At 34.5% G+C, this 25,873-nt stretch overlaps 1 protein-coding gene across 1 annotated transcript in view; it reads right to left on the bottom strand.

Moving 5' to 3' along the window:
* SEMA3A (semaphorin 3A) overlaps positions 1 to 25,873 on the bottom strand; it is a 548,785-nt gene that overhangs the window by 33,063 nt on the left and 489,849 nt on the right. Inside the window, exons 9-14 of the mRNA XM_024129840.3 lie at positions 18,937 to 19,079; positions 16,842 to 16,956; positions 16,683 to 16,752; positions 14,141 to 14,285; positions 10,561 to 10,780; positions 6,960 to 7,051 (exon numbers count right to left, since the gene is read on the bottom strand). Coding sequence (XP_023985608.1) covers positions 6,960 to 7,051; positions 10,561 to 10,780; positions 14,141 to 14,285; positions 16,683 to 16,752; positions 16,842 to 16,956; positions 18,937 to 19,079 — 785 coding nt within the window. The remainder of the gene's footprint in view (positions 1 to 6,959; positions 7,052 to 10,560; positions 10,781 to 14,140; positions 14,286 to 16,682; positions 16,753 to 16,841; positions 16,957 to 18,936; positions 19,080 to 25,873) is intronic.

Below are 25,873 nucleotides of genomic sequence, written 5' to 3'. Positions count from 1 at the left end.
CCTGCAATCAAATCCCACTAGTCTTCAAAGTCTGATTCTCTAGGAATTCCTCCTCCCATTGCCAGATCCCCAGGTTGGGAAGCCTGACTTGGGGCTCAGAACCTTCACTCCTGTGGGTGGACTTCTGTGGTATAAGTGTTCTCCAGTTTGTGAGTCACCCCCCAGCAGTTATGGGATTTGATTTTATTGTGATTGCACCCCTCCTACCGTCTCATTGTGGCTTCTCCTTTGTCTTTGGATGTAGGGTATCTTTTTTGGTGAGTTCCAGTGTCTTCTTGTTGATGATTGTTCAGCAGTTAGTTGTGATTCTGTTGTTCTTGCAAGAGGGAGTGAGAGCACGCCCTCCTATGCCGTCATCTTGAACCAGTGTTCTTGCAAGAGGGAGTGAGAGCACGCCCTTCTACTCCGTCATCTTGAACCAATATCTCATATGTTTTCTTAATTGTTTATCTTCCCTGGCCCCAGCACTCCCCACACTCCTACCGCCCGACACACTAATTTAGGCCCGGGATTTTGGGCTGTTTCATGCACTGCCACGTACCTGGGATTGTTGCTCTTACAGTTGACCCTTGAACAAAAGGGGTGTGAACTTTGTGGGTCCACTTAGACGTGGATTTTTTTCAATTGTAAATACTATAGTACTACACTATCAGCGCTGGATGAATCCATGGATGCAAAACCACAGATATGGAGGGCCAACTGTAATGTTATACTCAGATTTTCCCCTGCCTGGAGGGTTGGTGCACTTAACCCCCAAGTTGTTCAAAGGTCAAGTGTAATTTACAAGTTGTCAATAAATATTTGTTAAATAATGAGTGAATGAATGAATAAATGAATTCCCTACCAATTTTCCCCTCTCTCTCCTATCTCTTTTACTCTCCCCATTATACTCTGTTCCTTCAACTGAATTTGTATATGAGATAAAGGAGGCCATCCTTTAAAAGAAGTTTTTCCTTAATCCTTTTAAAGTTACCTGTAATTTCTTTGAAAATAATCTGAATATTCTACACTAACCATCTTTACTTCTTCATGTCCCATTCAGTGCCATTCATCCCTCAGCCCACTGAGTCTAGCCCTTACTCTAGAGAGGTGGCCTATGATTCTCAGAAAGAGAAATCACTGATGCTGAATGGAAGCTTTCAGTCTATTATTATTGCTGGACTTCTTGTTTGATATGGCACTATTGACCACTCATTTCTTCTTGACTGCTTCCTCCTTCAGATTTCATTATGCCGTGAAACCATTGACTACTCTTAGCCTTTTTCAGTCTTTTTGTATCTCAGCCATTCCTCATATATTTGCCTTGCCTTGCTGACTCCTTTCCACTCTTCTTTGGATGCCACATTATGTTCCTGGTGGGCTTATCCACCCTTGTGGCTATAATTACCCCCTGAGTACTGCAGAATTGCAAATTTCCACTTTGAACCCTGACATCTAAGCTGAGCACAGAATTTTGTTAACAAATTTAAGACAACCTGCCTGAGACACAAATGAGACAAATGATTTAGAATGTAAATTAATTTGATGGGATAAGTTAGAGATGTCCCATAATTTCCCATTTTTGGAGTTTAATGATATTAAAAATAATTTTCTATAGGAACTGTCAATCATAAAGACAACTACGATGAAAGAAATATATGCCAATTTTCTCTATACAGAAATAAGATCTTTGGAATTTAGTAGCATCAAATCACAAAAATCAAGGGGCTAATTCAACATAGAATTTTAGTTTTAAAAGACAAAACTGACTATTGTATTTAGGTTTACATAATATTGGAATCAGTGAACCCAGACAAAGAATTTAAAAGAGTTAGGAAAATATTCCATAGCAGCTTCTTCTATTCCAAGAGTTTCACAGGAAAAATGGTTGTGTGGTTATGTAAGCAGCTAACTTCATAAGGACTTTCATGAAATAAATTTTATAGCCAAGGTACAAGGAAAGTACTTCTTAGAGAATCAACAGCTAGTATAATTAAAATGAAAGTTAGCTATGTCTCAGTTCTTTTAAAAACTTCAGTGAAACTATATAAAAGTGAAGCTGGTGAATTTTCAGACATTTCACATTCATTGACAATACAAAAAATTAAATGTCTGTAAGGTAGATGGAAATGATCACTTCATACATAAATTATAAAACAAAACAAACCCCAATACACAAGAAACTTCATTGTGCCATATTATAATTTTAACGTTCTTCAATTAAGATCCTAGACTCTCTTAATTAAAAGAAACTTACTTATTTTTTAGACCAGGAAATTAATAACAGTTTGGAATAGGATGTGCTATATGCTGCCTGCGGTTGAATTTTAATAGACAATATATTAAAATGACATCCATTTAAATAAGCTATATTTTTTTCTGAGCCCTATTTGGTGATGAATATAACTTTCATTTAAAACAGATGTAGCTTCATAAGCATTTTCATGAAACTGGTTTCAAGTGCAAATTTAATTGGAGTTCAAGTAAAAATGAAATTAAAAACTTAGCATCTTTTCAAGATTTTCTATGACTCTAATTTGCTATATATTTTTTTCAGATATTTTAATCTAGTCCTTATTAAACTGGCACACTTGCAGAGCTTTTCAACCTGCTGATCCCAGGAGAATCTGACAGAGCTCCCTGGATGCTATGCATGCTGATGCTCCTTTAGAATGAGTTAATAGACTAGGTTTTGGAAAGCAGCAATTATGATTTACATTTGAATGAAAATTAAACTCTTTCATTTATTTGCTCAGCTGTTCATGGAATATTGCATAAATTGGGTTTAAAATGCATGTGTTATCAATGTAACTGTCTTGCAATCCTTTGCAGTCAATAGGACTATAAATAAAACCCACTGTACTAAATGCATTGCGACTTGAACACCCCACCGTCTCAAAAGTAAAACCCTCTCTGGACTGGAAAAAAAATCTCAATGTGAGTAAAGTAAAAATCAGCATACGTCTGGTTTTCATACCTTTTGAATATCTTTTTAACAAGGTATAGGTGTAGAATTTTCAAGCATTTATTCTAAATGAGATTTTCATTTGTATAACTAGTTAACAATAGCTACAATTTACCAGGAATCTTCATTAAAAAAAAACAAAAATTTATGAAATGAAGAAGTGGAGGCTCAACTGACTTTAACCAACTTGTTTGGAATCAAATAGTAAATGAGATTCAAACACAAATTTATGGTTACAAGTAATATTTGGAATCAGGTTTGTGTCTCAGTACTTTGATACCATTTTGAATATATAATGGCTATTTAAAGTCATTTCTAGAGTCCTATACCAAGGCCAATTTTATCTCACATCTTGTTACCTACAAAAATTTTACTCTAAAATGGAAATTTTATTACTGAGGAATATTTTTCTTTCTATACTCTGATCGGGATTTGATTTCACCCAGAAAAAAAGTATCTTAGATGTAACTGGAACCACTGGAATGTTCTGTGATTAGCCAGGGTGTTTTCCTAAAACCAACCTCAAGATGGCAATGGACGTAGTACTGGCTTTAATTCCGGATTTTATATGAGGTTTGGTTATTCAGTCTAGCAAAGACACATAATGAACATGGTCTCCTGGAGATGATATTATGGTAAAATTAACTGGTTGGTTGACATTAAATGTCTTTCTTTTTAAAATCCAAGAGTATCAGATACCACCAGGACCCTAAATCTGTTCCTTGTCTATTTACCTTGTCAAATTACCACAGTGCTCAAGTTAACCCTTTTAAATTTTATTTTATGTTAAATGGAATGACTTGCAAGGCTCAAATAAAAATACAGAAACTGTAACACTTCTCTGCTTGTTTCAGTGTATATAGAAATTACTTTAATGTGTTTTTTGCCCTCCTTCTGCAAAATTAAACAAAGTTTGACAGTGAAATATTCCAATTGCTAGACCACAATATATGTATGAACTTTGCCTGATAGAATAGAATGCTGAAAGAAAATATTTCTCTAAACTCTGCCCAAATATGTTTTGTCAACTTGAATGCCAATGAAATAATAATGACAACAATGCATAGCACAGAATATGGGAGAAAAATGGAACATTTATCTCTGGAAGATGTGTCCCACGTTGCAAACAATCTTTTAACAAAATTATAAACTCATAAACAATCATTTCCATGAAAGCACAATATTACGTATTTATACCTAATTGTTAAAAACTGAATAAAGAACCTCTCTCATGATATCTTAAAAAAACCACAAAAAAGTCATTCAATAGTTATCATCGGTGTAATTCGGCTGTGTATTTCTCTGGAAACTGCAAAACACTAACAAAATCTAATAGACATTAAATATTTGTGTTGGCAAGATGGTTGGCTTACAACCTCTCAATATTTTGTTAAAAGTCATTTAATAGCTCAGCTTAAAGTAATATTTTTAAACTAAAAGTTGATTTACTATTAAAAAACACAGATAAGATGTGAAACGTAAACTTAAATTCCCAGAGATGTAGGGAATGAAAATTAGCTAGAATACAGTATTACTGCAAAATTATACATATCCTGATTCATAAAATCCTGAAAAATAATTAAATAATAGATAAAAAGAACCTTATTTTTTAAAATGGCATGACATAATGATACAATTCTACAAGATAACACTTAATTGTACTAAAAGATAATAAATTAAGTACTTGAAACTATGAAGGATAACATGGAAGAGTCTCTAAGCTACACAAGGTCAGGGACCATGTTTATAGTGTTCATCTCTGAATCACCAGAACTTAGCATTGTGCCAGGACCATGGTAGACATGTTTGTTTACAGTTGAATTAGTAAATAGAACTTGTTATAATCATATACTATAACTGAAGGGGAATATGCAAAGGAACCATGACAAATTCAAAAGTAAAAGATTCCGGAAATAGTTAAGAAATTCTAAAGTTAACAATAGTTTAGTACTCCTGTAACTTCACTTGCAACAGTGGTGGTAACATAGATTTCCAAAAATACAGAATTGGTAAAAAATTTTTTCTACTAGAATAATATGGGATATAATCAGCAGGATAACTTTTTGCTGTTCTCGGTTTATCTTCCTCATACTCTGGCACCTCACTTTAAGCAGGGTCTCCCTAAGAAGACCTTAAACTCTTTAATTTCTCATTTTTCATTTTTGCATAAATACTGATTCCTTTATTCATTTAATAAATGTAGGTTGAAAACACACTTTAGGCTCTGCAGACACAACAATGGACACAAGACAGCAATATATGTATCTGCCCCTCAGTGCCCATAATTTGTTTGCTAAATCTAGATGGGCCCTGTATTACTGACACAGTCTATTTGCATAATTGTATTTTTGAAGTTGTAGGATAAAGTATCAATGCGTAAATAATGAAATGGGACTTGGTGAAAGATAGGGATTAGTCATCATTCTATACCAGACAAAGTAAGGTCCAAGTGCCTGATTTTAAAAATCATACTAGAATTATGATGATTGTGTTATTTTAAGACTTAAACCAAGGATTAGTAGAGAAGGTTACTGAGAATGTGGCTTATATTCAGTGTAGACAAACTAAAAGAAGTAAAATTATATTGACAATAATATTCTGAGCACAGGAGCTGGCACTGTCCTGGATGTTCTACATATAGTGTCTCTAATTCTTCTAGCTTCCTTGTGAGGTAGGTATTATTTTTCCTGCTAGGGAAGCTCAGAGGGACTGTATGTGTTCCAAACAGAACTGCCATGTAGCTATGACTGAAGAACCTAAGCCCTTCCCATTAGAACATTGTTTAGTTATTACAAGATGTCTGTCATGATATACCAGTTATCTGTTTCAAAGCTAATCATAATTTTACTTGAATCAATATATATGTTAAAAGCTTGCCATATTTTACTTTATTTTCTCTTCAAAGTATTACTGAATAGTGAGCAAGAGCTCTATTGTGTTAATAAACTGGTCTAGAAGTATGGGGCTAAAAGAAGTCTTGGGGAGACTTTGCTTACAAACAAAATATTTAATCAACTGAAACCTTTAATCCATCCACTTCATGTTATAGATAAAGTGTCTGAGATTTCTGGAGACTAAATGAGATAATTTTAAATTGTGAGACTAGATCCAATATTTTCTCATTTTCTGTCCATGAAATTCTTCTAATTCCAATTTATTTTGTAGCTATAAATGTCTCAGATTTTTGCCTTCTTTTTAATCAAAAACTGAAATAACACCTTTGATAGGCATCTATTTCTCTGTTATATTTAATAAATGATTTATATCAAGGTGTGCTTCAATTCAAACTCTTCCTCCTAGCTGGCTTTCTAAAAGGAACAACAGAACACTGTGGTGTATGCTACATTACTTCAGTTTTCCTCCCTCACTTCAATCCATATACTGCTGCTGCCTCTACCCTCAATCCTTTATAAACCTACTTGGGCCATCAGTGATTCAGGACAAAGGACAACTATCTGTATTCTTCTTAATTGTGTAGACTAGGAATTCATAACAGATTTTCCACAAGTGATATAAAAACCTCAGAAACTTTTTTGGCTAACAAATGGATTTCTTTAGGAAAATATGACAAAACAATTCACAAATAAGCTAAAAAATTATTGAAATGTCTTCATTCCGTTATCATTCTGAATGTATTTCCTTTAATACATTCATGGAAGTTACCTATCATCCCAGTTATACCATTAAGTGAGAAAGAGGGGATTTGGAGGGTAGGAGGCACACAGGGTTTGTTCATTGAGGTAACTTACATAAATAATATAAAATGTAAATCATATAATTTATCATTGAGAAAACAAAATATGAGCCAAGAATATATTTCTTTACATTTTTTGATTTAACTAGCATTGAAAGTTTCAAGGTTTATTTTGACTAGTGTCTGGCTTTCTAATTGACAAGCTAATTAGAAGGGTATGCTAGGCTAGACTGCTTGTCCATACCAAGTTCACTGTGCAGCTGTCCTGGGGCAAAGACATACAAGGGAACTTGTTGATACTTGAAATTAAGCAGTACTCACCCGAAAAACTGTCATTTCTTCCAGCAGAACTTCTTCTAAATCATGCCAAGTCTCCTTAGGAATTGAAACTACTTTAAGAACGGTTCCAACATCTTTGAAAGAAAGTGGAGAAGACCACAATTTAAATAGATCTGAACAGAGTTTAGTGTTAATGAATGAAATCAGTATTTGACCAGAAAGAACATTTTGACATCAGCATTTTAAAATTTATTTTACGGTTACAGCATTAGTAATATATACTAATGCATTTCATGAAACTAGATAAAGTATAAACATAGCTATGGAATAAAAATAGTTGAATTTTTAGAAATATCTGAAGCTTTGGAGATGATTTTATCCTAAACCTGTATAATTAAAAAAATATATATATATAATAATCACTAGGTTGGATTATTTGTATTTCTAATCTCAACTATCAGGTGTCTCAAAAACAAAACTAAACTAAACTAAAAATAATACCAGTTTGACAGTGTTGAGGTTTCTCAAAAAACTAAAAATAGAACTAGCATATGACCCAGGAATTTCACTCCAGGGTATATAGCCAAAAAAAAAAAAAACCAAAAAGAAACCCAAATAGTAATTCAAAAAGATACATGTACTCCAATGTTCCTAGAAGCACTATTTACAATTGCTATCAACAGATGAATGGATAAAGAAGATGTGGTATATGTATATACAATGGACTACTACTCAGCCACAAAAAAGAAAGAAATGTTGACATTTATAGCAACTTGGGTGGACTTGGAGGGCATTATACTAAGTAAAATAAGTCAGACAGAAATACAAACACTGTATGATATCTGTTATATATGGAATCTAAAAAGTCAACAAATTAGTGACTATAACAAAAAAAGAAGCTGACTCACAGATATAGAGAACAAAATCAGTGGTTACCAGTGGGGAGGCAGAAGGGGGAGGGGCAATATAGGGGTAAGGGAAAAAAAGGGTTATTATGGGGTTATATGAAATCATCTGTGTGAAACTTTTGAAAATTGTAAAGCACTATAGAATTTTTAAAGAATCTTTCATTCTATAACAAAATAAACTAAAAAAAGGAAAAAAATACCGGCTTGACATTACAGGTTTTTTCCCATTTTTGTTATGCAACCAGGAACTACTATGAATACTTAATATATAAGCAAAATGGAAGGAATGTTGTCAAGCAACAAAAGTAGTTAGAGCCTCAGAGCCTGGCTGCTCATCTTCTTCCCACGAGGAAGACTTTAGTAGTTAGAGGCCCCTAACAACAGCTCAATGACCATTACCTGATAAATGACAATAATCTGATTTCTCAAAGTAAACACCTTGGATTACTTATTACAGTGGTTTTTCAACAACTGGCTAATCAATTTTGGTTAGCAAATTGGTTTAATTAACATGCTGTTCAATCAACTTCAGAGGACTAAAAAATTTTTAAATTCAGAACCATAAATAATGAAAACTGTTAAAATGAATACATTTTATAGAGATTTAAAGCACTGTTTATTCACTGTTAAAAGAGACAAATTGTTTTAATGATAAGAGCTGGCACTTTTACTCTAAGTTGGGATAAGAAGCTACTATTTTCCAGTATTTACAGATGGGTTCTTATTCTTGATAGAATAAAGAACAGGGATTTATTAAATTCAAAAATTTGACTCTTCAACATTCCATTTCTGATCAGTTGATCAATTATTTTTAGCTTCAATTGGCTCATTTTAATCAAATTAAACAGTCTAATTATTCGAGAAGAAAATCTTACCAGTAAAGTTACACCAGAAAAATAATTCAATATATTCATACCACAGATAACCATTTTCAGGGGATCAATATGATGTGCTATATGAGACCAAGAAAGGTTGCTAGTATATCCCGTGTAAAGTAAAAAAAAAAAAATCTCTCTTTTAAGCAGATCCTTCTGTTTACAGGACCTTAGACTACTCATAACACCAAAGATTAAAGGTAAATTAGGTTAATATACTCAGTGCCTCTGATCAGTCTCCAATACCATAAAATAACTTCATCTGTGTTCCAGATCAAGTTTTACTGAGTAGTATTTCAAACAATTTCACACAAATTGAATCAGATTACTCAACTAGGATCAATGTGTAACTTACTTAAAAGATAAAATTACTGTAATCAATTTACTTTGTTGACAGATGACCCTGTTCTGTGCTGACCGATAGCCATCCACATCATCAGACATTCAACGTGCTCATGAAATTGGTTCCTTTAAAGACGGCTTGCGTCCAGGAAGAACTGAAAATTCATGATTAGGTTTCTTTGGTCAAATAGCCGGAAGCAAGCTTTTGTTGCACTGACAATGAGTGGGGGACTTCTCAACATGTTTAGGCCAGAGGTGAAGAAAAAGGCAAGTGTGACATTATTGAACAAGTTTAATTACTCTGTAAAGAGATCTAATTATAATTTGACATTAGTGATAAACTAATATTTATTGAAGAGAAATCCTAGAAATCCTATCATCTTATAATTTCTCAAGATATTTATAACCAGAAGTTGATACTTGCAATTCATTGACTTTTATTGAACTCAAGGTCTCCCTGGGATTCTTTTATTTGATAGAGAAACTTTCTCACTCATAAAAGCAGACTGTAATGTATTGCTCAGAACCTGACACTTACACTTGATAACGTAAGTATATCACAATTTTGTTATAAAACTTTAAGTCTTTAAAGCACTTACTGCGCAGTTGCCATTCCCCTGTACTTAATGCAATTTCTTTCTCTGTTCTCACCAAGGGAAAATAAATGTTATTATACAGGTTTCAGTGGAGCACTCACTCTGTTTCCCATTGATTTATTTCAGTTAACAACGTTAATGGAGACTAGGAATTTATTACCTTGGAATCTGACCCTAAGTAGCAAGTTTCAGATTTGTAACTGGTGCTTTTAAAATAGTATTATTAAAGAGAGTACGGGAAAAATTAAATAATATGTCATAATAGCAATGGAATTCATCCTGAAAATATACCTATAAAATGTTTGTTTCTAATTATGGAATTGGTAAAAATACGTCATTAAATTTCTATAGAAATGGATCTAAAATGTACCTGAAGATTCCATAGGTCCACTTTGTTGGTTTTCTGATGAAGTTTTGTTTTGCTTTGTTTCGTTTCTCATTGTATGGTAAAAACACTAAACAAATTTTGTTGCCAAAATTTATTTTCTGGAAGATTTGCACTCTATGATAATTTTAAAGTTCAGATAATTTTGCATCAATATATTCTAGAACTTTTATTGAATGTCTTGGGAATTTTATGCATGAATTGAGCAATACATTTTTGTCCTGAAAAGCCACTGTTCAGAAAAGAGTTATGATTCAATTATAGACATTGATTGTTCACCTAATCAATAGCTTTACCTGATTACATTTATCAACTTTTGCTTGAAAAGGAAATTTAATTTAAATTAATAAATATATGTCAACTTGCCTAAAAAAATAACACATTGGAATGGGAGAATGTTCAGGTTTTTTAGTCATTTATTAGAGGTTAACTATACCTTGAGAGTGACTATAAAGTCTTCCTTCAGTTCTTAGTATACTTAATTAGTTAGACGCAATGTTCTGGAAGAACATTTAGAGCTAAAGTTAAAACATTTACCTGTTCCAATAAACATGACATCATACTGGCCATCTTCTGCATCCACTCGATCTACTACAATTTGTGTAAACTGGTAATTTACATCTGTTTTGATCATTATCGGCCGGTTATTAATAGGAAACACTGGATTGTACATGGCTGGATGACTTCTGGCAAATGTTATAACATCATCAGGAAGGTCTTTTGTAGACTCAAATCCACCAAATGTTTTACTGGGACACTATTAAGATAAAGAAAATATTATCTTTTGATTAAAATATAATGAATAGGATAATTTATATAATATATGGCCTCAATGAACTAGGAATCTAATTCTGTAATTTTTTTAAGTAACTGTTAAACTAAAAAACAAAATAATTTTACTTAAATTAGTAGATGTAATATATAATATACATTTTCTAAACATATTTTAAGTTTCGATGGGATGTCATCATTTCTTACCAAAAATTGCAAATGCATCTAATGAATTCAGTGTACAGGAGAAGTCTGATGACTCTATTAGTGACAACACCATATACTTTATGTTTAAATGAAGTATTTGAAATAATGAGTAGAATATGTTATAACTAAATGCTATTAATCATTAGATTAGAGAAAATCAAAAATTTTCTTGAATGCATTTCATTTTTCCCTATGGTGTTATGCTAAAATATAAATGCTCTCTTCAAACTAAAAGACAATATAAACTATTCTTTATTGCTTTATTTTTAACATAACCCTGAAGAAGTACCACAAAAAGGACCAAAAGTATTATTTCTTTAATAATTACAGTAATTCTAGGGATAAGGAGATGTGTTATTCAAGGTGTTTAACAACTTGCATGGCACAGAAACTGACCAATCAGAATGGACCAAGCAGAACAGATGATGGCCATAGGGAGAGCCAGACAGGATGCTGTGCTGTACACTGTCATAATATCACCTCCGGATTTAAATGCTCCACTTAAGGCAATAAAACAAAAACAAGAAAATTCAGATTTTACTGTCTCTTTTCACTGCATTTAATTATGTGGTGCAAGCATTCAGAGTACAGTATCTCCAGTCTCTTGCTTTTTGTCTTACACTTAACTAATTTCTGCCATTTAACGTAAGAGTTTGAGAGCTGAAATGTAGTTGAGTGGTTCTTGATCTAACAAGAGGCTTAGAAGGAGAAATCAATTGTCTCTGCCATTACCTTATCACAGATCATTAATAATTCATGAGAAATGAAATAAAGCTATTTTGAAAAGGGAAGAGTATCTCTTTATGAGTATATATGTATGTAGTATACAGATACACACACAATAATACACTAATATAACAGTTAAGGGATTTAGGGAATTACTTTTTCTGTGTGTGTGTGGTATGAGGGCCTCTCACTGTTTTGGCCTCTCCCGTTGCGGGGCACAGGCTCCGGACGCACGGGCTCAGTGGCCATGGCTCATGGGCCCAGTCACTCCGCAGCATGTGGGATCTTCCCGGATCGGGGCACGAACCCGTGTCCCCTGCATCGGCAGGCGGATTCTCAAACACTGTGCCACCAGGGAAGCCCGGGGAATTACTTTTTATTTAAGTAAATTTAAAAATTATTTATTTAATGTTATAGAAATATCAAATAGCTGTATAAACTCCTAGAAGAAACGATAAAACATATTTTATAACATTAATTTTTTTTTGCTTTTCTACCACCATTTTAAAACAACCTGCAAAAATTTAGAAATGATTGAAAATGAAGAGATTTATTTATTTTAGATTTTTATCTTACAATTTGTCTCACTTTCTTGCCTTACTTCTATTTTTGTATTTAGTATTACTTAAGCTGTAGGTTTTTCTGTAAAAATAAAGATAATGCCCTTCTATTGACACACTGCTTGAAGGCCTCTTAATATGTTTTTTTCCAGTAGTGTTGATGGAATGACATAGTCTCAGCTGCCCCCTTTTGGGATTAATGGATTGATCTAAGTGAATTTTAATCACGGAGCAAGGTGTTGCCTCCTCTTGGCAGCCCCTCCCTAATTCCTAGCTTAGGCAGTGCTTTCTGTCTTCTGCCTCCAGCACTTGGTTCACACTGCTGACTTAATGGACCATGTCATAACAACTCTCTATGAACAATGGGTGAGAATTCAGGCTCTAGAATCAAACTGCCTGGAATGAATCTTGGCTCCTCTCTTTGCCTCAGAGTCTTCATCTGTGAAATGGGAACAATTATTGGGCTATTGAATATACTATTTATATATATATATATATATATACACACACACACACACACATACATATACGTAAGTATGTATGCATAAATCTGTTAAAACAGGCTTCTTATAATCAATGGATAGTCTATCTTGTTCATTTTTTCTTCTGAAAGCCTATTTAGGTTTTTTACCTACAAGCTCCATCAGCTAGAAGTAATCTTTATGAAATGCTCATAAATAAGTTTAGCAAAAAATTTTACAGAAAATAAAGAAGATTAAAAGCATCCTATGCCTAATAAACTCATATAAAAACATCATTTACTTGAATTTAACAATAAAACTGACATGAAATTAAAATAATGGTTAAACTTAAAGACAAGTTTTTTCATCATATGAAATTATTTCCGTAAAGATTCTTAGGGTTATCACCTTCTAGAGAAATGAAAATAAAAATGAAAATAAACAAATGGGACCTAATGAAACTTAAAAGCTTTTGCACAGCAAAGGAAACCATAAACAACACAAAAAGACAACCATCAGAATGGGAGAAAATATTTGCAAATGAAGCAACTGACAAAGGATTAATCTTCAGAAAGAGAAAAACAAATGCCGTATGCTAACACACCATTGTAAAGCAATTATACTCCAATAAAGATGTTAAAAAAAAAATTCTTAGGGTTAGGAAATGTTGCACTGGATGGTTCCATCCACATATTCTAGAACACCTGATGTCATATTCACCCACTTTCTACCGTATCAGTCTTTTCTTTTTTTCTCCCTACTTTAATTTGCAGACTTAAAGCTGATTTTATTTTGAGCTCTGTCCACCTTTTTTTAAGCCTGAATGTGCACAACATTGCTGGAAGGAGAGAGGTCAGCGATAGTAGACAGCATATATTAAAACACCTAGTCCCTTTCCATGAGGTTTTTGTTTGTTTCTTCCTTGCATATCTTCTTTACCTATTTGAGAGATGTGTCCCACTTCCATAGGAAGAAAATATTGATTTAAATTTGTTTCCTCCTATTTAATGTGCAATTCTTGAGCCTTTGCCACAATCAGAGAGAGCAAGTCTATGTGAATCCTAATTGTTTCAACTTTCCATGAAAGCCATTTTTACTATATCTCTTTCAGAAAAGAAGATAAATAAGCCTACCTGCTCAGTTTCTATTTCTCAAAAATTATTGGTATTAACTACTGGTAAGCGTTGAACTTAAGCATTGATGCCTGTGAAGAACATGTCTTTAAATGTGGAATTTCATGGTTATCAGAGAAAAATCCTTGCCTTTCTTTCATTTATAGTCTTGGAATTTTTCTTTTACATTATCTATATTTAATATGTATGTAGCTGCTTTTTTTTTTAACCTTCAGCATAAATTTATTCATTTCCTATCTTAAACACCTAGGCCACTTACAGTTCCTGGTCGTGGGTAGGGGACTCTTCCTTGATAAGGCACCCACTGGTAGTTGGGACCATCCCTGTGAGCATATGGGCCCAGGAACACCCTTCTCACATCACTCATGCTATACATGCACACGGCTGACCCCTTGAAGATGTTACTAAAAAAGACAAACAGAACAAAAACAGACTTTCATCTTTACACAATGACAGAGCTATTTATACTGAGTTTTAAAATTTCAGAGAGCAATTATCAATACTTGAACATAAATTCTCAAATAGTGTTTGGGATTTTTTAAGTCACATGTTTATATATATTTTAATAATACATAAGAGTACAAAATTATGATTGCTCAAAATTAGAAGGCATGGATGAAAACACCTTTAGTACTCATAGAACATAAACATATTCATTTCATAAATAGACAATATATGATATAAATATATACATTCATATCATATGTAAACATTGATAGGAAAAACATATATACAAAATCTAAAAGGTAATGATTAATTCTGGTATCAGATAAAATAAAAATATAAACTTTGGTATTATGTTAAGACTTAAGCATCATTGCTGAAACCAGGAAATGTTTAAACAAGAAAGAATGTTTAAGAACACATTTTATAAACTGAAACTGGTGCAGAAGATGAATAGTCAATGTGTTATATTATAATTTTTAACTCCCAAACCAACAAAAGTATTTGATCAAGTAACAGAGTTCAGTATGTGTGAAGGCATTTAAAATCATCTCTTTCCAACACAGAAAATCATTTTAAGTTAGTAGGTATTACACCCTAGCAAAAGTGGAGTATTACAGCAATTATCCCCATCATTTTGTTAGACAAAAAAATCAGGTAATTGAAGCAAATTGGAAGTTTACCATAAGCTGCCACAATTTCCCATTTTATTTTGCTTATATAAATACAGCTTGAGGGATTTATTTATACAAAGATATAAAACAGTTGTGCACATTAAAAATATGGAATACATACCTTTTAATCAATCTCTACCCATAGAAAATTACACAAAAATTAGACCAAATGAAAAACATGTGTAATAAGTGTTTATTATTGAAAACTGCTGCATCTAGACAATGTCTGGTAGAGTGCAAGCTTCATGAGGGAAGGAACCATGCCTGGCTTCTGTAACATAAATTACATATCGCATGGTACTTGACACACAGTAAATTTCAGTAAATACTTATAGAATTTAACAACAATATTTTCATAATGGAATAAGTAGCAAATTAATACATATTTGGTACATCATAGTAGTTTGTAATGTTTATGTGTCCCTTTTTCATTGTTATACACTTTGCTTATCGATTGATGGAATCCATCATCATCGAAAGGTCTTTTTAGGATTTACAGCTGTTAAGACTAACTCATATATGACATCAATCTCGCTGAAGCAGACAGGTGAAATTATTTTTCCCACTAAGCCAGTGATTCTCAAAGTGTGGTTCCTAGACCAACAGCATGGGCATCACCTGGGAATCTGTTAGAAATGCGTTCTTAGGCCCTACCCCTTCCTACTGAATCAGAGACTGAGGGCGGGGCCTAGCATCTGTATTTTAACAGGCTCTCTGGGCGATTCTGATGTGAGCCTAAGACTGAAAACTACTGTACTAAGCAATGAGGAAGCAGAAGAAATGGATTAATATTTGTTTAATTTGAGCCTCCCACATTCTTTAGCGGTCATTCTGTTTTTATACCAAAGGGGAGAAATATTTAGGTATGGGAAATTGCATCTGGTTTTACTAATATAGTTTTTCTAATTTTTACATGTTATTTTAAAAATTAAGTAAAAATGTCCAATCAATTTGTAATGGCTTTAATATTTACAGAAAAAATCAGTGTTGGACATTGTAGTTAATCTTTCTTTATGCTATCACAGTCCCTTGTAGCACTTTTCCTGACTTTTGATTTTAAATTATTTTTCTTTTAAACATTTATACATATCCAAATGCATATCCCTCTTTATATGCATTTAAATGTATGTTTCTTTTAGCAACTCCAGGTAATGTAAACTTTATGCTGAATGTAATAGTCAGGAAATAATTACTGCTTGATTGATGGCAAGAGCTTTGAGGCAGATGGGGAATGACGAAAGGAGGAGGGGGAAGAGAGGGGGAGATGGGGAAGGAGGAGGAGAGGGAGAGAGGAAGAGGGGGTAGGGACAAAGAAGAAGAGAAAGGAGAGGGGAGGGAAAAAGATTTTTCACCTTTAGTTTATATCACTACAAACTTTTAACAAAACTCAGAGTTCTATGTTTATAATATTTTATATTTCACTCAAATTTTTAAAGTCAAAGCTATACATAGGGCATGGCATACATTTTTCATCATTAAATTTATAGTAATAAATTCTTTGCTAAAATTTATGTAAAAAATGATTTAGGTCATGACTTATTTCAGGCACCCAAGAATGCACAAGAGCTCAAAGGTTTAGCCGACGTTGTTCTTTCAAAAATATTTTCACAAATTATGGACACTTGGAAAGCACCTAAAGGACATGAATTTTCTATGATAGTAAGAGAGCAAAGTGTTATTTACCTGGAAGTTGTAAACACTCCATATACAATTGGATTTTTAGGATCTTTAGAATTCATTAGGAATACATCCTCTGTTTTAAAACAAAATTGAAGAAAGTTGTATTTTTGAAGGTAATGGCAAAGTTTGAATATTCTCTATATAACATCATCAGCTACTTACGCAATTCATCAAAATGAGTGTCAATGCCATTTGGACCTGGCACTGAACAAATGAGACGAGCTTTGAGGAATGTTGTCCATTTATTCACCAGACTTCTGTGGCCCCCGAAGTCATTCTGAAAGGAGAGAATAATGGTTTTAGAAATTGTGGATGCAAATGATAATTTTAAATATCTTATCTTCTCATATCTTCAGACAGATACAAAACACAATTCCTCGTTTTTCAAATTGAGAAATGAATTTTAAATGACTAGATACAAGTAACTATGCTTTCTTATTATATTTTTGGTGAAATCTATTCACTCCAACCTTGTTCAAGGAGTGACTTATAATAAATATGCCTTAGCATTAAAAAGTCACTGTAGGGCTTCCCTGGTGGCGCAGTGGTTGCGCGTCCGCCTGCCGATGCAGGGGAACCGGGTTCGCGCCCCGGTCTGGGAGGATCCCACATGCCGCGGAGCGGCTGGGCCTGTGAGCCATGGCCCCTGGGCCTGCGCGTCCGGAGCCTATGCTCCGTAACGGGAGAGGCTGCAGCAGAAGGAGGCCCGCATACCACAAAAAAAAAAAAAAAAAAAAAAAAAAGTCACTGTACTTTTTCCATTCTGTTACCACTTTGCAATGAACTATATTACTCTTGTGTTTGTTTTGGTTTGCTTTTAGTCTCTCTTTCTTATGTAAGTTTTCCTTAAGATTTTACTCACCTAAGTAGGCTGGTTCACAGAGGTAAGCACATTGGCACATAGTAGGCACTTAATGAGTATTTACGGAATGAAAGAATAACTTGCATGCCTTATAATCCATACTGAAAATACACCACAAACAAAAGCATGCTAGCATCAAATATTTTTATAAGCTCAGTTGACGCAATGCTGACTTTACAAACAGCATGTTGAAAAAAATTTGCATAAATCTTAATAAAGAAAACTCATTCTAGAGCAAAAATTTTGAAAAAGTATCTTCTCACTGAAAATGAAACTGTAACCTGATGTAGCAATAAATTCTATTATGGTGGTATGGATTCACCAGTAACTTATAGTCTTATAAAATAGTATTTATGTGCATATGTTTGAAGGAAAATAACTTTTTCTTCAAAAGTATAACACTGATTTATATTTTGATTCTACGATTTTATTTAGTATAAAGATTTTTTTAACCCTTGTAAGTACTGCTTTTAAATATGCATTATATTTTGTGGAGAAAAGATTCTCATATATTGCATATATCATTTGCATGTTTCCAGAGCATTAAAACTTTTAATTTTCCAGTAATTTAATATACTGCAGATAAATAATTAGATCATGATTGGGATAGGAAAGAGGATACCCCCAACTCCCAAGACAGGGATTTTTAAAATTTCATGATTTTTTTTAAAAAAGAAATAATTTCATTTTAAGACAGTAACTGGATTTGGCCTTGTGATTTTTCTTGAGATGAAAGTGCTTTAATATATAATAACAGTTAACTTCATTCATATTTCATATATACTGTACTATATAGAAAGTAAGAATAGTATTGTTATCATATTTTCACACTGATACTAATTAATCCATCAGTATTTACTGACCAATTTTTTATTCTATATATCTAACATTATAATACATATCACATCTGAATTTGTGCCACACAGTATATGAAAGTTCAGAGCTTCAAAATTATGTGTGTGCACATGTGTATATAGGATGCTATAATCAATTAATAAGAACAAGCTTTAACACTTGTCTCTTTTATATTCATACTTGAGTTATTTCCAACAAAAAATATTCATTGAAAACGTATACATTGTAGGAACCTATGCTAGGTCTGAGAATACAAAAATTATATTTTCCCAGGTAATATGAAAAAAATTATTTCTCTAGAATTTCAAACTAATATTATTTAATATAATTGTGAAATAACACCTCACAACCTGTACCTCTATGTTTGACTATGAAGTTATTCATAAGCAACTATGTTTTCAATCTTTTTTTGCTATTTAAATATTTATAGTGATCAGTCAAGCTTTTTAGCCATATTTTTCATTATATCTGTACAAAGGTGGAAAAAGAAAAAACTGCGATTGGACAATGATACCCTCCTCATTTTTTTCTTTACCTCACCTTGCATATCTGACCTATTCTAGCGTGAGTGGCTTTTCCAGTGTGTTCTCCATCTATCGCATTTTCACGGAAGAAAAAATACACTTTGTCATCTTCAGGGTTGTCACTTTCTGGGATGAGGTGGGCACTAATGAACCTTGGATCTGAGAGACAAATTATAGCATATATATTAATTCACAGTTGGGTAAATAAGACCATTCATTACAGTCCATTTTCAGTTTTCTCTTAACCCCTATGTGACATATTTCAAGACCTAATCTCTCTTTAGTTCACTCTTTTTCAGTAGATGTGAACTGTTCTTTATGTATTTTAAAGTATGTTACAAATCACCTTATGTCTCAAAATTTATTTTTTTCTGTAAAGTTAGGAGTAGGTGCAGAAATCCTCCGTGTGACCATATAATGCATATGCATTACTGGATATTAAAACATTTTGCAAAGTGTAAGGGATATCAAATATTACTTATTGTCATCACTATTGTTATTCTTTCTTTCAAGCATAAAATAATTTAAATCAAACTACCAATTGGTCTATTCCACCTTCGAGCAAAAACTAGGTGGGAGGGGAGAGATGAGATTCATATAAAACAAAAGAAATTTTCTCAAGTTGTACCCCATCTCATTAAATGGCATTGTCATTTATGAGGTACTCAAGCCCCAAACCGTGGAGTTACCCTTGAGTTCTCTGAGCCTCCACCCAATAGTGTGTACCTCTGATATGTCACTTCAGACATATCTAAACCCTCCTATATCTTTTCAAATCACACACAATAAAATGCAAACTCCTTCCAGTGACCAGAAGTCATTTACCACCATCTGGTCCCTGCTACCTCACATGACTTTTCTTCTTCCTACCCTTCCCTTCTCTAACTTACTCTTAGCCAGACATACCAAACCCCTTCCTGGTTCTCAAACAGGTCAAGCACTCTCAGTACTGCCTCAGGTTTTTCCTCAGAAAAAAATTTCTATAACTCTCTGCCCTCATATATTCTAAAGACAGGATTCTTATTTTTACTCAGGTCTTTGTTCAAAATATTACGTTATCAAAGGCATCTTTGTTGACTACCCTGATTTAAAGTGCTGAAAGCCCTACTCCTACTCACATGCATTACTTTTCTTCCTAACATTATGAAACACCTGCTATGCTACATCTCTCTGTTTCTTTGTCTCTCTTTAATCTTCATTTGCTTATTGTCTGTCACCCTCTCCATCCCAATGAATATCAGTTCGATGAGAACAAGGACTCGGCGTGTTTTGTTTGATGCTCTGATCCTAGAGCTTAAAACACTGTGGGCATTCAATGAGTATCTGTGCAAGAAGACAAGGAAACAGAAAAGGAAAAAACAAGACTGCCTAGATTATGCAGAAGGTGTATTTGTGATGTCTAGAGTCCCACTTCAAAACATACTTCCGTAAGTACCTGGCTTGATATGGCTGTGGGCTCATATAAACTATTTAACAATATGTAATTGCTTCACGGCTTTAACAATGTAACATACTAAGAAGCTGAGTTTGTTTCATTGAAAGCACTTAGGATCTTTGCAGGTATTTAAGTTCTCACAATAACCTACTTTTACTCCCATGGCGTATTATGTTATCAAGTTAACAATGAAATATACACATCTAGGTCAGCACCATACTTAAGATACCAGGAAAAGGATCAGAATATTGAAACCAGCTTTATCCATCTTATTTAGTCCTAACCTTTTCACCTGTGAATAATCATGTTGTCATGTGTACTACACTTGTGACTTTCCTTTAGCATTTGCTCTGGTACCATGTACTTAGTATATTTCACAGGGCTACACCCCACTATCTTTTTCAGGCAAATTATACAGACCCTGTAAATAATGCAAAACATATGAAATATTACCTATTCATATTTAAAGTTCAGTCTGCCAGTGGAATAAGGGAAGGAGAACAAAACCTCAAAATTTGGAATCAGGACTAGAATTTTTAATAATAATTTACTTCAACTTTAATAAATGTTGCAAAGGTGGTTTTTCTTCATGAATTTCTACTTAATCATATTCATAAACATATTTGTATATGTGTTTTTGTCTCCTGAAGAATGGTGAGTGGATTAACATGACAAGAGTACGAATTATGTTACAAACGCAATAATTACTACCCCACTGATGAAGTCAGATTTCTAGATTCAGAAATTCAGCATGTGCATGTATGTGTGCATGCATGTGCATGCAGATATATAGCACAGACGTACACATGATAGAACTCAGTTCAATCACTTACAACTTTTGTGACATTTTAGCAAGACTCTTACCTCTCAGATCTCACTTGCCTAATTTTCAAATTGGGTTTATTTCATGTTAAGTTCAATTCACCTTGTGTCATAAACAGTTCACATACAAACAAGTATTTTAAACTTAAATAGTACATGTGAAACAGCTTTGTAAAATATTAACAAATGTACTATGTTGTTATGATGATGATACTAAAAGGAAGCCTCAATCACGTTGAGCTCTCATTATAAGATCTCATTATAATCCAGCTGCAGAATTAAAGTGAAAAATCATACTTTCTTCTGCTTTAATGATGAAAAAATAGAGAAGTCGGTTTAATACTACCTCCCATATTAAGGAAGTTGTTCATATAAACACCTGAATAACTTAAAGGATTTGAAGTAATTAAATCCAACTACTTTTTATTTGATCACAAATACATGCAAGGCACTATGTAGCAAACAAAATGAATAATATATATCCCTTGTTTTCAGAAAGCTACAATCTAGCAAAAGTGATGTTAGAAGCATACAAATGACAACAAAGCAAACAATATTTTATACTTATAGATATTCTCTTAAGTTAGTATCTGGGCATGAAAAAAGGAGTTATCAAGCATCATGCTTCCATCTCTAAAATATGTGAAGATAATTATCATCTTACAAATGTGGACTCTAGTAGGAAATAATTCAAACAAGTTATCACTTGTTTGATAACTTGTATCACGTACATTAATTGTTAAAAGGGTCTTCAATTCTAGTCTCTCCTTTAGTATCTGATACTACAGGCACAGAGGATTTGGTAGGTGAATTAAGAGTTTGACATAGCTTCAGATACAGACAAAAAATACCATTAGGCATAGAAAACAAAAGCCAAATATATTAAAATAGTAAAAGAGATTATCAAAGAAAAACAATGGGACTTGTCTTCAAGAAATTTAGGTTATACTTGAAAAAACATTCACTCTTATTTCAAAATAAATTAGGTCTTTAGTTGATCTCTTCCAAAAATTTAAAAGAAGCCATTCTTCTAATATTTCAAATTTAGAAAATCTTTGTTTTTTTGGCCAAAATCTCGGCTCACTGTTCATTTTCTACTTATGCCCCAAAGTTTGCCTCTCCCTTCCTTGCCCCTATTATTCTCTCAGGCTATTCCCCTCCCCTCTGGTGAATTCCCCTCTTTATTACATGAACATTCTAACCAGTCATTCTAATTGTCTTCCCTATCATCCTAGAACCTCTTGGCCTCCTAAACCTCCACTTACCTGCCTATGAAACCCCAGAACTTTTTTTCCCTTTGCCCCCATACCTAAGCCAGGATGAAGAAAACCATATAATCGTAGTAAATGGATTTGCTATAAATTCAAGTTATTTATCCTAAACAAGAATTCTAGTGTTGCTAAGTAAATATTTTATTTACTTTTAGTGGCTCACCTTAGACTTATTATCAGCTACTGTTTAAAATCATTCTCATTGTCTTCAGAACAACTAATGTGCCATCTCTCAATCTACCCACCAAAGATGGACTTTCTAATTTGTTATACTGCTGAGACCAAGGCCATTCAGTAAGAACTCTCTCCTTTTGCTTCCTTCACACCCCCCACAATTGTTCTTTTCTTCCTTTCTGTGGAAGAATTATTTCCCTTCCATTATATATATAAGGCCTCTCTCTATTTGCTCTCAATCTAATAATCTACAGAATGTTACTCCAATAAGCAATCTCTATTCTTCATGTAATCACTTACATTTATATTTTCATTTATCAAATATCTCCTAATCATTTACTCTGCGCGCTGAATTGTGGAAGATTAGGGGATATTGTGATGAAATGTTTTCTGCCTACATGGTACTTACTATCTGTGAGGGAATACCAACAGTTAAACAGAGCAATTATCAAATTGCACATAACAAGCAAAAATGAGTGTGGAACGAATGCAGTGAGAAATAGAAGGGACAAACGATCTTGCTTTGAAGCAATTAGGGAAAGTTTTTCTCAGAAGATATGACATGTAATTCAAGACCTGAAGAATAAGAGTTTCCCAGGTAGAAGAAACACAGGTGCAAGGTCACAGAAACAACAGAGAATGTTGTGCAACAGGAGAGAGAGGTGGTCAGAGAGGATGCAGAAAGTTAAGCAGAGGCCAGCATAAAAAGGAAGTTTATTATTCAGGAGTTTATTGTCCTAACGGCTAAAAGGGAAACCAATGAAGTATTTTAAACCTAGTAATGACATTACCAGGTTTCTATTTTAAGAAGATCACTGGCTGCTGTAGGAAAAAAATATATACTGAGGCAAGATAGAAGGCAGGAAGATTACTTAGAAGACTGGTAAGAAATGATGGTGATGTGGACTTATATGATAGAGAAGACATATGTAGAGATTATGGGAAAGTAGAACCAATGGATTATGTTCACTGATAACATACTGAATGTGAGAAGCAGTAAGAAAAATTATGGGAAAATTAAAGGAAAGACCGATTTAAAGAACTGGTGGGATAGGAATCATTTACCAGGAAGGAACACTTGAGGAAGAACAGATATGAGATGTGGAAGGAGGACTAACTCAGTTTAGTGCATCTTTAGAGGCAGAGGCTTGTGAAGTTATCCCTTAGACCAGGAAATACAAGCACTTAGAGAGGGAGGAACCAAGATGGCGGAGTAAAAGGAGGTGCTCTCACTCCTTCTTGCAAGAACACCAGAATCACAACTAGCTGCTGGACAATCATCGACAGGAAGACACTGGAACTCACCAAAAAAGATACCCCACAACCAAAGACAAAGGAGACACCACAATGAGATGGTAGGAGGGACGCAATCACAGTAAAAAAAATCCCATAACTTCTGGGTGGGTGAGTCACACACTGGAGAACACTTATACCACAGAAGTCCACCCACTGGAGTAAAGGTTCTGAGCCCCACGTCAGGCTTCCCAACCTGGGGTCCGGCAATAGGAGGAGGAATTCCTACAGATTCAGACTTTGAAACCTACTGGGATTTGATTACAGGACTTCAACAGAACCGGGGGAAAGAGAGACTCCACTCTTGGAGGGCAAACACAAAGCAGTGTGCACATGGGGACCCAGGGGAAGGATCAGTGACCCCAGGAGAGGCTGTGGCTCACCGTGGGGACAAGGACACTGGCAGCAGAAGTTCTGGGAAGTACTCCGTGGCGTGACCCCTCCCGGAGGCCACCATTAGCCCCACAAAAGAGCCCAGGTAGGCTCCAGTGCTGGGTTGCCTCAGGCCAAACAACCAACAGGGAGGGAACCCAGCCCCACCCATCAGAAGTCAAGCTGATTAAAGTTTTACTGAGCTCTTCCCACCAGAGGAGCAGTCACCTTTACCCACCACCAGTGCCTCCCATCAGGAAACTTGCACAAGCCTCTTAGACAGCCTCATGAACCAGAGGGCAGACAGCAGAAGCAAGGAGAACTGCAATCCTGCAGCCTGTGGAACAAAAACCATATTCACAGAAAGACAGACAAGATGAGAAGGCAGAGGGCTATGTACCAGATAAAGGAACAAGACAAAACCCCAGAAAAACAACTAAATGAGGTGGAGATAGGCAACCTTCCAGAAAACAGAATTCAGAATAATGATAGTGAAGATGATCCAGGACCTCGGAAAAAGAATGGAGGCAAAGATCGAGAAGATGCAAGAAATGTTTAACAAAGACCTAGAAAAATTAAAGAACAAACAAACAGAGATGAACAATACAATAACTGAAACGAAAACTACACTAGAAGGAATCAATAGCAGAAAAACTGAGGCAGAAGAACGGGTAAGTGACCTGGAAGACAGAATGGTGGAATTCACTGCCATGGAACAGAACTGCTAGTGTTCGAGGGTCTCCTGCAGAGGCGGGAGGTGGCTGTGGCTCACCGTGAGGACAAGGACACTGGCAGCACAAGTTCTGGGAAGTACACCTTGGCATGAACCCTCCCAGAGCCCGCCATTAGCCCCACCAAAGAGCCTGGGTAGGCTCCAGTGTTGGGTCATCTCAGGCCAAACAACCAACAGGGAGGGAACCCAGCCCCACCCATCAGCAGTCAAGCAGATTAAAGTTTTACTGAGCTCTTCCCACCAGAGGAGCAGTCACCTTTACCCACCACCAGTGCCTCCCATCAGGAAACTTACACAAGCCTCTTAGATAGCCTCATGAACCAGAGGGCAGACAGCAGAAGCAAGAAGAAATTTTTAACAAAGACCTAGAAGAATTAAGGGACAAACAAACAGAGATGAACAATACAATAACTGAAATGAAAAATACACTAGAAGCAATCAACCGCAGAATAACTGAGGCAGAAGAACGGATGAGTGACCTGGAAGACAGAATGGTGGAATTCACTACTGTGCAACAGAATAAAGAAAAAAGAATGAAAAGAAATGAAGACAGCAAAGAGATCTCTGAGACAACATTAAACGCAACAACATTCACATTATAGGGATCCCAGAAGGAGAAGAGAGAAAGGACCCGAGAAAATATTTGAAGAGATTATAGTTGAAAACTTCCCTAACATGGGAAAGGAAATAGCCACCCAAGTCCAGGAAGTGCAGAGAGTCCCATACAGGATAAACCCAAGGAGACACACACCGAGACACATACTAGTCAAATTGGCAAAATTTAAAGACAAAGAAAAATTATTAAAAGCAGCAAGGGAAGAATGACAAATAACATACAAGGGAACTCCCATAA

The sequence above is a fragment of the Physeter macrocephalus genome, chromosome 5 (assembly GCF_002837175.3).
Source record: "Physeter macrocephalus isolate SW-GA chromosome 5, ASM283717v5, whole genome shotgun sequence".
Lineage (NCBI taxonomy): Eukaryota > Metazoa > Chordata > Mammalia > Artiodactyla > Physeteridae > Physeter > Physeter macrocephalus.
The sequence above is the reverse complement of the archived record's forward strand: the minus strand, read 5'-3'. Positions and strand labels throughout refer to the sequence as shown.